At 40.3% G+C, this 12,593-nt stretch overlaps 2 protein-coding genes across 6 annotated transcripts in view; both read left to right on the top strand.

Annotated features, from left to right (window-relative positions):
* The window catches only part of OCLN (occludin), a 49,815-nt gene extending 39,266 nt beyond the window's left edge, over positions 1 to 10,549 (top strand). For 4 of the 5 annotated variants that reach the window (XM_019929908.2, XM_004316419.3, XM_019929907.2 and 1 more), the window contains 4 exons: positions 727 to 942; positions 3,054 to 3,225; positions 5,805 to 5,846; positions 7,462 to 10,549. In XM_019929908.2, the coding sequence (XP_019785467.1) occupies positions 727 to 942; positions 3,054 to 3,225; positions 5,805 to 5,846; positions 7,462 to 7,563 (532 nt within the window). In that variant the 3' untranslated portion in view covers positions 7,564 to 10,549. Of the gene's footprint in view, positions 1 to 726; positions 943 to 3,053; positions 3,235 to 5,804; positions 5,847 to 7,461 lie in introns of those variants that run through there. The other variant, XM_073802184.1, reaches the window with a different exon arrangement.
* A 1,970-nt stretch (positions 10,550 to 12,519) lies between these two features.
* Positions 12,520 to 12,593, top strand: part of LOC101330933 (general transcription factor IIH subunit 2) — a 66,619-nt gene continuing 66,545 nt past the window's right edge. The window contains exon 1 of the mRNA XM_033852920.2: positions 12,520 to 12,589. The gene's annotated coding sequence lies outside the window, so the exon portion shown is untranslated. The remainder of the gene's footprint in view (positions 12,590 to 12,593) is intronic.

The raw sequence follows: 12,593 nt of genomic DNA on the forward strand, positions 1-12,593 counted from the left end.
GTGGCAGAAACATTATATGCAATTTAAAAATCTGATGCAATATTAAATAATTGGCGTTACAAAAATAAGTGTAATGTTAACTCTTCCATTTCATTCATTCTACAGGGCTTCAGGATTAACAGTGCAACTTAAAAAAGTCTTAACAAGCTCTTTCATCCATTACAATATAAAGCTTTTTAGGGTTTTTGTTTTTTTACTTTAAATTTTCAGTATTTTTCATTTTTCAACATTGTATCTTGAAAAGAGAATTGATACAGAGGAGGCTAAAATTAATATTACCAAGAGGTTATCTCTGAGAGTCAGCCTCTACAGGTAGATACGTATGTGCATTCCTGTCCCCACTCAGCATTCCATGGAACTAGAAGAACCTGTAGAAGAGAGTCGTGATTGTTATTTTCCTAACAGCCTTTTGTGGAGGAAGTCCCTGGCACGGGTCAGGTCAATAATTCTCTTCCAGATCAGCGTGTTTCCTAAAGTGAAATCTTACATCCATTTTTCGTACAGGGCTTACTAATGAGCTCCCCTTACATCAGAGCCTTAAAGCTGTCCGTGTGCATTAGGGGAGCTGGGCTGGTGCTGTGTTGAGTGCAGGAAGCTGGGGATCTGCCCAGTGCTGGGCAGGTGGCTGGTTGAGTGAATGCGGCCCACGTGTTGCTGCCCTCTGTGGTCTTGGTGCTCTGACAAAGTCTGGTAATGCTCGCGGACAGATGATTCCTGTTTTGTTAGGGTGCCTGAAGTGGCTCAGGAGCTGCCAGTGACTTCACCTGTGGAGGACTTCCAGCAGCCTCATTACAGCAACAGTGGTAACTTGGAGACGCTTTCAAAAAGGGCTCCCTCGAAGGGCAAGGCAGGAAAGTCGAGGAGATCAGAGCAAGACCACTATGAAACAGACTACACGACGGGCGGCGAGTCCTGTGATGAGCTGGAGGAGGACTGGATCAGGTACTGGGGCGCCTCTTGCTGGAACCCCTTGCGCATCTGATAGTTGTACAACCAGGTTTTGGTGGTGTTGCCTCCTCAACTGGGGTGGGTGGTACAACTTCATTCTTTGCCAACCAGGGCTGGAGACAGTTTCTTGATATTTTTTTTTCCCTTAGTACTCTTTTTTTTTTTCCTGGTACGCGGGCCTCTCACTGTTGTGGCCTCTGCCGTTGCGGAGCACAGGCCTCGGACGCGCAGCCTCAGCGGCCATGGCTCACGGGCCCAGCCGCTCCCCGGCATCTTCCCGGACTGGGGCGCGAACCCGTATCCCCTGCATCGGCAGGCGGACTCTCAACCACTGCGCCGCCAGGGAAGCCCCCTTGGTACTCTTCTGTAATAAAGATTGACCTGGAGGGAATGTGTTTGGCTTAAAAGCACTTTGGCTTAAAAACATGTCAACACTTTCAGCGCACCTCCACAAAATGACTGATAAACTTCGCCAGTGCTGTATGCTTTTACCAATAGTCACCCAAGCAAGGTTTTTCAAGTAAATGAAATACAAATATAGAGGAACTTTGTTTTACTAATTATAAAATTCCGGACCAGTGCTATGGCTTTCCTTTGGCATTTACTTTTAAGTTAAGCTTTCACGATGAGACCAGAGAGTCTTTTAAAAGTTTAATCCAGAGGACTTTGGCAAACAGTTTTGTAAACAGTGGAGTTAACAATTTAGTGCCGTGGTTAAGTTACTTTGTGTGTCAGTGGTTTTGTTATAGTCCATCATTGCCAGCTGTACTCGTGTATGACCTATGGCCTTTTTTTGCCCAAGTATTCTGAGGAATGGGACACAAATCAGAAACATTTGCTGTGTGATTTGTGGTTAATCAAAACATTGCTTCTCAAGGTATTAGGAGGGATGGATGGGGCAAGTATAGCTAGAAGTCCCATACTCACTGGTGGCTCTCATATTTCATCTCCCCCTTACCCCTCAAGAGTTTTGGCCTAGTTCAGTCATCTGTCTATAAAATATTTGCCTGTCTTGTATCATGCAAGATTTAAGTGAAAACTTTTAGAAATTCTGAATTCTTGTTTCCCTTTTGAGCAAATCATTTAATTTCTCCTGTCTGTAAAATGAAGATATTTAGACTGTCTTAGATATGACATTTAAAATTCCATATTGCTGTGAAGTTCCTTAGTCCCGTGAAACAATTCATAGTATTTCCTCAGTGGATTATGGGTGGTTAATAGCATCACTGTCATATGTAAAGAATAGCTGGCATATTGAGAGATTACAAGTGGTACAGAATTTCAGGGTTTTTTTCATAGTTTACCACATTGCCAGATTATTTTTACAATGAGCATGCATTTTCATACATGCACCTTTTAATGTCTACTTTTACAATCAAAGTGATTTCCATTAAGGAAAAACAAGACACCCACCCCCCGCCTCAACAAAAACAATGCTCGAAACAGTCTGAAAACTGTAGGTGGTAGCAGAAAACAGCCAGCTGCCAGTTAGCTGCTCTGCCACTGAAGTGATGAAAATATCCTTTGTGTTCCACAATTCCAGTTTTAACACTTTTAATGTTAAGTATCCATTCTCATGTGGTGTTGTGTATTCAGAATAAATGAGTTCCTAAGACCACCCTGAAATTTCATAAATGATTTTCAACTTATTTCTAAAAATCAGTAGGCATAGTTTTTTTTTTTAAAAAAAAACATGAGCAGCAACGTAAAAAGCATAATCATTCTTAAAAGAACTCATTTGCATCCCACCTTTCTCTACCCATAAGCAACAACAACAAAAACAAAACCAAGGGCTTCCCTGGTGGCACAGTGGTTGAGAGTCCGCCTGCCGATGCAGGGGACACGGGTTTGTGCCCCGGTCCGGGAAGATCCCACATGCCATGGAGCGGCTGGGCCCGTGAGCCATGGCCGCTGAGCCTGCGTGTCCGGAGCCTCGGGAGAGGCCACAACAGTGAGAGGCCCGCGTACCACAAAAAACAAAAAAACCCCAAACCAAGAGAATGTCATTCTCCACATCCCACCAGCTTATCATCTTTGAGAAAGAAGCACTGGATCTTAGGTCTGCTAAGGATACATAAGTAATCATTTTCTCACTGAATTTTTAGGGAATATCCACCTATCACTTCAGATCAACAAAGACAACTCTACAAGAGGAATTTTGACACTGGCCTGCAGGAATACAAGAGCTTACAAGCAGAACTTGATGAGATCAATAAAGAACTCTCTCGTCTGGATAAAGAACTGGATGACTATAGAGAAGAAAGTGAAGAGTATATGGTAAATTGAAATCTGCTAATTATATATTACATAGAATTTTATTCTAATCTATGGAGCTACATTATCCTTTATACTAATATGATACAGATTTTGCTAGTAGTTATCAAACTAATTTCATTGAAGAGTCATTGAAATCAAGTCTTAGATTAAAGTCTTTCCAAATTGAAAAGTGTACTAACGTAGTTAAGAATTACAAAGCAATGGTCTGTGTACATATTGGTTTGGCCAAAAAGTTCGTTCAGGTTCGTCCATAATACATCCCTTCCTGCTTAAAAGAAAATACCTACATTAGTTTTTCTATTTATAAACAAAGTTCGCTCCTTCGGTAAAAATTTCAAATAATACAGAATTACATACAGAAAAATAAATTGCCTTAAATTTTGTCACCAAATTGTTAAAATGTCCCCTCTGCAGAAGTGCACCTAGACACAATCTTTGATAAAAAATCATAAGTTTTACTTATATCCTTCCTGCTTTTTTACTCAATAATAGTTTATGGCTCTTTTTTTTTTTTCTTGATCACCTGGCTGGAGTAGTGTTTGTCCCTGTAAAGTTACTCATTACTTTTTTTTGTTTGTTTTGTTTTGTTTTTGTGGGGTTTTTTGCGAAGACTACTCATTACTTTTTAACCCCCATCTCCATATTGTGCTCTTTAGAAGGAAGTCACTATGCATAGATCACACTTAAGGACTGGGGAATTATGCTCCAGCAGTATACCTACACAAATTATTTGGAATTTGTCTGCATGGGAAATTTGTCACTTCCTCCCATTTATTTGATCATTTATGTCAGTATAGACTCATGGATATTTGTTTTTGGGTTATAATCCAACACTACTTAGTTTTGTTGCTTGAATTGTTTTAGTTAGGACCATTGGGAGCTCTTGGTTGCCTCCTGTGTTTCTTTGAGATATCCCCATCATTGTGAAGGTTTTTCTTTTTAAATACTTACTGGCACTGCTTATATCTTGCTTTTTTATTCAATGATAATTTATGGTTATCATTTCATGTCAATAATAAAGATCTACTTACTGAGAAAATATTTTTATGTATTAAAAAAATAACTCCACAATTTTCCATTTTGTGGTTGTACCATAATTTACTTGAGTGACCCTCTATGAATAGACATCTAGGTATGTCTCCCCACTGCCACACATACACTCTGCCCCTATTAGTAATACACTGGTGAACCTCTCCATCCTTACACACTTACCCACTTATCTGCTAGAACGAATTCCAGAATGTGAAATTGCTGAGTCAGAGGTTAGTACATTTAAACTTTTGTTGCAAAAGTGCCCTCCAGAAAGATTATATCAACTGTATTCCTGCTAGTAATGCTCTAGAGGCTCCTCTGACCCACATCTCACTAACATTTTATGTCTGAAAAATTACTGACTTGTGTCTTAGATACCAGTATTTTAACTTTTTTATCACATCACGTATTTATTGGAACTTCATAGTCCTTTTATGAAATACTCTGCCATTTATTTATTTATTTATTTTTTTGCGGTACGCGGGCCTCTCACTGTTGTGGCCTCTCCCGTTGCGGAGCACAGGCTCCGGACGCACAGGCTCAGCGGCCACAGCTTACGGGCCCAGCCGCTCTGTGGCATGTGGGATCCTCCCGGACCGGGGCACGAACCCGTGTCCCCTGCATTGGCAGGTGGACTCTCAACCACTGCGCCACCAGGGAAGCCCCCCCTTTGCCATTTTTAATTGGGGTGATCTGCTTTCCGGTTTCGAAGTATTTGCTTCGTATATAGTTTGATTTATTTATTGTTTTCTTTTATGGCTTCTCTATGGTATCGTAAACCTTTCTTAATGCAATCAATGCTTATTCATTTTTACTGTGTCCTTGATGTGGAAGTGCTGAGGTTACAAAGACAAATCATGTTTCCACCCCCAAAGAGCTCATATTCAAAGAGAGAAACTGATACCTAAACAACTTTGACAATGGGACTAATGCCATATTTACATTATGTATAGAAAGTACTGTAACTAACTTCTCTGAGAAGGAATAAAGTCTGCTGAAGGCCTGGAGAGTTTAGGAGAGGCTTCACTGAGAGATAACCAGTACACATTCTCCAGAGAGTAGGGGAGGTACATGAGTACAGCTATAAGGGGAACATGACAGAAATCTGGAAGCATTAATGTGCTTAATTTTTTAAAGAATTGCAAATGGTGGACACTGAGGCTGGAAAGGTAGGAGACTAGATTAGTAGAGAATTTAATGGAGTGCTCAGACCAGTTTTATAATGGGATGTAACCTGCTCAGAGCCGTGCTTTATGAAAAAGTTCTCTGTGGTCTACGTGCCACGTGGACTGGCATGGGGAGAGATGAGAGGCAGCAGGACAGATAGTTACCTGTCTGTATTTTAATGTCATAAATTTCCTGTCACTGGACTCCTCAGGCCCTTCTACTGACCATAATAGTTTTGAGAACTTTAAGACTTCGTTATTTTAATTCCCTATATTTTTGTCATAAGATGACATTTTTAGCTTCAAAATATAACATCAGGAGTGTTATTTTTGAAAGAGAAAATGCCCCACTAAACATATTTCTTTGTTTCTCATTAATAGGCTGCTGCTGATGAATACAATAGACTGAAACAAGTTAAGGGAGTAAGTATCCCAGATTGTAAGATTCTTTTAGGAAGAACTTATCTATTATGTGCTTTTCATTTAACCTTTAGAATGACTCTGAATACCTTGTCACACATGCACTGATTATAGACAAAAGGCCCTATAATTGCAAGATGAAAACTGTAAGAAGCTGGAAGCTTAATTTCAGTTGTTTGCAACTACAACCAGCACTGATGCAAAAAAAAAAAAATTTGTTTTTTTAGTTTGAAGTATACATACAGAAAAATACACAGATCATAAGTATACAACTTGGTAAATTTTCACAGAGCATCCACACACCTTTGTACCTGGCATCCCGATAAAGAAATACATGTCGTAGTACCCCTTGTATGCTCATCCAATTTTTACACTCACCCCAGAGGTAACCACCATCCTAAGTTCTAACATCATGTATTAGTATTGCGTATTTTGAACTTTATATAAATGGAATCATACAGTATGTAATTTGTGTGTGATTTCTTTTGCTCAGTATTGTTTGTGAGAATCATTCAGATGGTGGCATGAAGCAGTGGTTCATTTTTAAGTGTGTATACACACAGGCACACATTTGCTAGGTATATACATAGTCATGAAATTGCAAGGTCATTGAGCAAGTGGGGATCCTGCCTTGGGTAGGGACTGTCAACAGCATCCCTGGTTTGTGCCACTTTACATTCCTAACAAGCAGTGTAGATTCCTGTTGCTTCATATCCTTGCGAGCACTTGGCATCATCAGTCTTCTTTTTTTTTCTCCTTTGGCCACACAGCGTGGCTTGTGGGATCTTAGTTCCCCAGCAAGGGATCGAACCTGGGCCCTCAGCAATAAAAGCACAGAGTCCCAACCACCCACTGGACTGCCAGGGAATTTTCCCAGCATCATCAGTCTTTATTGCCTTAAAACATTTTTGGTTTTTAAAAGACTTTATATTAATTTTTAAAATTCCAGAATCATTAATTTTTTTTTTTGGCTGTGCTGCACAGCTTGTGGGATCTTAGTTCCCAGACCAGGGATCAAACCCGGGCCCATGGCAGTGAAAGTGCCGAGTCTTTTTTTTTTTTTTTAACATCTTTATTGGGATATAATTGCTTTACAATGGTGTGTTAGTGTCTGCTTTATAACAAAGGAAAGTGCTGAGTCTTAACCACTGGATCACCAGGGAATTCCCAGAACGTCATGAATTTAAATTCAAGAGTTTAAAAATGTACATAGTACAATTTCCTGTCTCACTCCCTATTTACCCCGTTTCTTTATTCTAAGTAACCCCATATCACCAGTTTCTTGTTTTACTGATTTTTATTTTTTTTTAAATCATGTTTTAACAAAAAAAGGCCGATAAATTTTCTTGGTCACTTTACAAATCATTAGAAATGAGTGTATCCTTTGTAAAACCCAGGTTAGAAGATATGACTGAGAAAAGAAAATCAGCTGCTCATGTGGTTAGAGATAACTGCCAGGTGCCTTATGCATGTTACTTCATTTAACACTCCCTGCAATTCTATATGACTAATGCTCCCTTTTTGTTGTTGTTCACCTCTGCCTTCCCAGCAGCTAAAACATAACTCGTTTTTAGTTTGTTAAATTTACGCGATTCTTTTTTCTTTCCTCCTTTTTTAGTCTGCAGATTACAAAAGTAAGAGGAATTATTGCAAGCAGTTGAAGAGCAAATTGTCACACATTAAGAAGATGGTTGGAGATTATGATCGACGGAAAACATAGACAGCAGATGCCACATTGTTAGGTTAAGAAGTATCTGACTGACATCTCTGCAATGTTATCAGGAGTCAAAATGACTTTGGACTCTAACCTGGGAGGCCAAATCTTTGTGATCATTACAGAGTTTTGGTAGTTTTAATATCATCAGTATTGAATGATATCATCAGTATATCATCATCATTTTATAAATAGCTTTTGATAATCGACTGGGCTGAACACTCCAAGTAAGGACTTTATGCTTTAAACATTGGTTCTTGTATTAAGAACTTTTGTTTGAGGTTTTTAAAGCTTTAAGGAAGGTCCTGGAGTACACTGTGCTGTGAACTTTCACACCCTAGGCAATCAGGTGTTAATACCTAAGTATGCTCATTGGGTCTTATAGGGGATAGTTTAATTCTCCCAGAATTCTCCCTTCAGATAACTGTTACTTATAATCATTTATTTTCAGATAAGGAAACTGGGGCCCTGCAATAAAGTCTCTGAAGTGAAACTGCTTGTTGCCTAGCTTGCAGTTTTGGTTAAGTCTGTTTTATGACTCCATTGATAAAGTCCCTGGCCTTTTCCTATTTTAACTACTACGGATACTGAGTGCTACCAGCCTCCCTATTGATTTTTTTCTGTGTATAAATGCTTAAGAGCTTTTTATTTCATGTTATCCTGGTAATAAAGATCATGTAAAAGTAACAAATGTGTGAAATTTGAAGATTGTAAATATATGTTTACCTTTTAAAAATCAAAGTTTAAACCTACTGGTTAGAATTTTGTTGCGTATTTTAAAATGCTTTTTATCTTTTATGGTTTACATGCTTTTTTTAAACCAACTAGCCTTTTCCATTATATCAAAGTATCCAATTACAATTATAATTCAATTGTGACTTGAATTGTATCTTATGGGAATATTCAAGTTTTGTACATATTTTATAATTATTAAAACTGGTGTTTTCTTTCCATAATGTACCTTTTTGATGTCATTAGTGCTGTTAATACTAAGCTATGGAAAACTACACTCAGAAGTTGTATCTGTTATGTTTTAAACTGTTTTGGGTGCTGTGCTGGTTGGTAGCTTCCTAAATCCTTTGGCTAACAGAAGGCTGATTTGTCTGGAAATGGAATCCAATATCATAAAACACCAAATTATTTCAAATGGTGCCCTTAAATCTCAGCTTTTTTTTGAATTCAGTTTTTTTCTGGTAAAGTAAAATTAGCTGATAATACTGGATATGTAGCTAACCAAGTTGATTGTGATTATCCCCTCAGTTTGGAACTCTCATTTAAGTATATTGTTTTTAATATATAAGTCTGCATCATTTTCCAAAGATAAAAATAAGGTTTCCATTATAACGCTGATACAGTTCTTCAAGTTGAAGAAATTCTTAATTTTCTGTGTGCTGTTCATACTACAAAAGGTAATAAATAGTTTATGTTTTTCATGTCTTTTGGATTCATACCAAGTGGTAAGGACTCTCTTGAGCAACTTAATTGATTTTTATATGTCTTAAAATTTAAACTGAAGTCAGCACACTTAGTTTATGAAGGCAAGTTTGCCAGTGTTGTGACTGAACAAAACCATTCAGCTAAATGCAGAAAGTCAAATAGCATGAGTTTGTGCTGTAAAATTGTGCCATAAAATTGAACTTTGAAAGTTAAAAAAATCATTTTTCAAATGTACTTACATACATTTGATCTCTGAGCCAGGATCAGGGTGGTTCTTTTGGTGGTGGGGGGTGGCTTTTTTTTTTTTTGTCTGTGCCATGTGGCTTATGGGGTCTTAGTTTCCTGACCAGGGATCAAACCCGTGCCCCCTGCAGTGGAAGCGTGGAGTCCTAGCCACTGGACTGCCAGGGAATTCCCCTGGGGGGTTGGCATTAACCATCGGGACATAACTTTGAAAAACCACTCAGGCAGTTTTCTAGTCTGGAAAATAGAGATTTAGATTAGATTTAAGAGGTCTCTTCCATCTCTGACATCCTGTGGTTGTGTTTGCATTCTGCTTTCTGCTATTAACCATTGTTCCAAAGATTTTGTTGAAAAAGCATGTGGTTCGGGATTTCCGTGGTGGTGCAGTGGTTAAGAATCCACCTGCTAATGCAGGGGACACGGATTTGATCCCTGGTCCAGGAAGATCCCACATGCCGCGGAGCAACTAAGCCCGTGCGCCACTACTGAGCCTGCGCTCTAGAGTCCATGAGCCACAACTACTGAGTCCAAGTGCCACAACTACTGAAGCCCATGCACCTAGAGCCTGTGCTCTGTGACAAGAGAAGCCACTGCAATGAGAAACCCATGCACTGCAAAGAAGAGTAGCCCCTGCTCGCCGCAACTAGAGAAAGCCTGCATGCAGCAACGAAGACGCAATGCAGCCAAATAAATTAATAAATTAAATAAATAAAATAAATATGGCCAGTTATACCTACTTTCCAAAGCCAAATGGTGAAAACAAGTTTTTAAAAGCAAACTGGGTTTTAAAAGTACATGTATCATCCCAATCCCATATGTTTGGTGTGTGCTGGGTACAGCTTTATGGTGTAAATTCTTTTTAGTTTTAAGCAGATAATTCCCTTATGTTTGGCATTGTGATAACTCATAGATAATGAGCAAATGCTTGAACAGATAGTATAGAGTTTGCATATCAAGTTAAAGATTATCAGATACTCTTATAAGCAATTCTGGAGGGTTTTAATGAGGCTCGAATGATTGAGGTTCCATCTAAAGGTATTGCAATAGGCAAGCTCATCTCGCCCAGTCTGAGAAGTTGTACACTTTGAATTTCGGCTTGATTCCACTGGCTGAGCTGTTTGTGAATTTCCTAACTCTCTGGATTGTGTCCAGCCACCCATGGGCAGAGAACAGATTGTTCCATTCTTTATAGTTGTTGCTTAGTTTTACAAATTGAAACGTTTGACTAGGTTATATCATTTCTTTATTCTACCACTTTGTAAGCAATTAAAATATTGTGTCGGTCATAATAATGGCAAAAGATCACCATGGATTTATGCATTTTTGTTTTGTTTTGCCTTAGTACCATTCCTACTTGACTCAAGATCTGAGACATATATTCAGAGGAGAGTTGGGAAAAGCTTGAATGATTCGGCCTCCAGTCCACAGATATGCTTTAATTTAAATTCATTGGGGAGTCCTCTGTCCTTTTCCTGTTTTTCCACAAAGTCTTCCCAGACAGGTGGATAGTAAACATAAATGAGAAACTTGGGGCTTGGGGTTGTAGCTGTTTGTTCTACAGGTGTGAGTCCTGTCTTGGAACAGAATGGCTAATCAGAACAGAAGGAAAGAAAAGTGGGTTTCTGGAAGGAAGGGAGGGAGGAAGAGGGGATACTAGGAAGGAAGTAAAAGGAAAAAGGGTGGAGTTTGTGTGTGAGTCCTGTATAGGAGTCAAAGATGTAGGGGAGGCAAAGATGGAAGCCAACTGGCACTGGGAATCAGCAATGCTAATTTGCCCTCCTCACCTTGCAAAGACAACATCAGAACTAAACAGTGAGACCTTGTCTTCTGGGGAGAAATAAAAGGACCTGGTTACGGACTTGCGAAGATGTGATGTGCAAGCCCTGTAGGGTAGGTGGAAATAATCCCATCTTATAGATTAGACTTGGGTTGTGACTTGCTTCAGGTCACCCAGCTAGTGTGGCAGAGCCTGATTTTTAATTCAGGTCTGTTCTTTCCACTACTGTGCAGGATGGCTTCTGTTTATATTTTTGAGGGGGAAGAATACATGGAAAGATTTTAGTACCAACAAAACAATATAGGCAACAGAGGGGAAGCGTGCGATGATGGGGAACCAGAGAGGTTCCGGCAGTTCCTTTTTCCTTTTCCTGGGCATAATCCTTTTCTGAGGCTCTGCGGTGCCTTGCCTCTCCATTTCTCAGGTATGGGAAATGCTAGTAATTCTGTGTGTATTAGCAGATATCTCAAACAACTTGTTCAAAATTGAACTGATCTTACCAACCCCCCACCCTCTCAGTAATTGCAACTCCAGCCTCTCAGCTGCTCAGCAACAAACTTTGGAGTCACTGATTTTTTTTTCATAACAAACATCCAGTCTATTGACAAGATTGAGAATCCAGCCGTTTTTCACTAGCTGCACTGCCATACTATGCTAGTCCAAGCCATCATCATCCCTTCAAAGTTCTGACAGTGCTTCGAGACCCGCACTTCTGATTTCAGTTGCTACCACTCATCCCCTGCTTGCCCATACCGTCGCTCAAACACACCAATGTGCTTCCACCCCAAGGGCCTTTGTACTTGCAGCTCCCTTTCCCTGGAGAAATCTTTCCCTAAGTATCAGCACGGTTAACTCCCTCCCTCATTCTGGTCATGGTTCGACTGTCTTCTTGGCATGCGGGATCTTATTTCCCCCACCAGGGGTCGAACCTGTGAACCCTGCAGTGAAAGTCTTAACCACCGGACCACCAGGGAAGTCCCCTGACCACCTATTTTAAACCACACACTTTCCCCCTTCCATGCTTAATTTTTCTCTATGGCACAATCACCATTTGTTACAGTATGTTTTTCTTCATAACTGTCATGAGGGCAAGGATTTTTGTCAGTTTTTCATTTCTATTTCCTCAGTGCTTAGAAATGTACCAGGCCCCAAATAGGTGCTCAATAAATATTTGTGTCATTTAGCAGGAGCAGCAGAGCAGTCCGGGAAAACCGCTGCACAGCAAGCTGGCTCAGCTGAGGCTACTGATGTGGTCAGAATCCTTCATGCTAACCTTTTGTAAATAATAAAATCAATTCTCAGATGCCGGATGGACGGCTACCAGGCCTCCAACTTTTCAAGAGCGAATGGCCACCACTCTTCCCGCCTCCTTGCGAAGAGCTGGAAGGAAGCAGGACGTCCCTCCCCGCGAAGTCAACAAGGTTGCTCCGGCCTGCGAGCGCCGCGCTCCGGCCACCACCGCTCCCAGCAGCCGGAACGTTTGCACGTCGCCACCGTGCGCGGCGGAAGGACTTCGGCGGCGCCCTCAGAGCAAATTGTGCAGAGCTTCCGGCAGAGCGGCCCTCAGCAGGACAGGTGA

Source organism: Tursiops truncatus, chromosome 3 (assembly GCF_011762595.2).
Source record: "Tursiops truncatus isolate mTurTru1 chromosome 3, mTurTru1.mat.Y, whole genome shotgun sequence".
Classification (NCBI taxonomy): Eukaryota; Metazoa; Chordata; class Mammalia; order Artiodactyla; family Delphinidae; genus Tursiops; species Tursiops truncatus.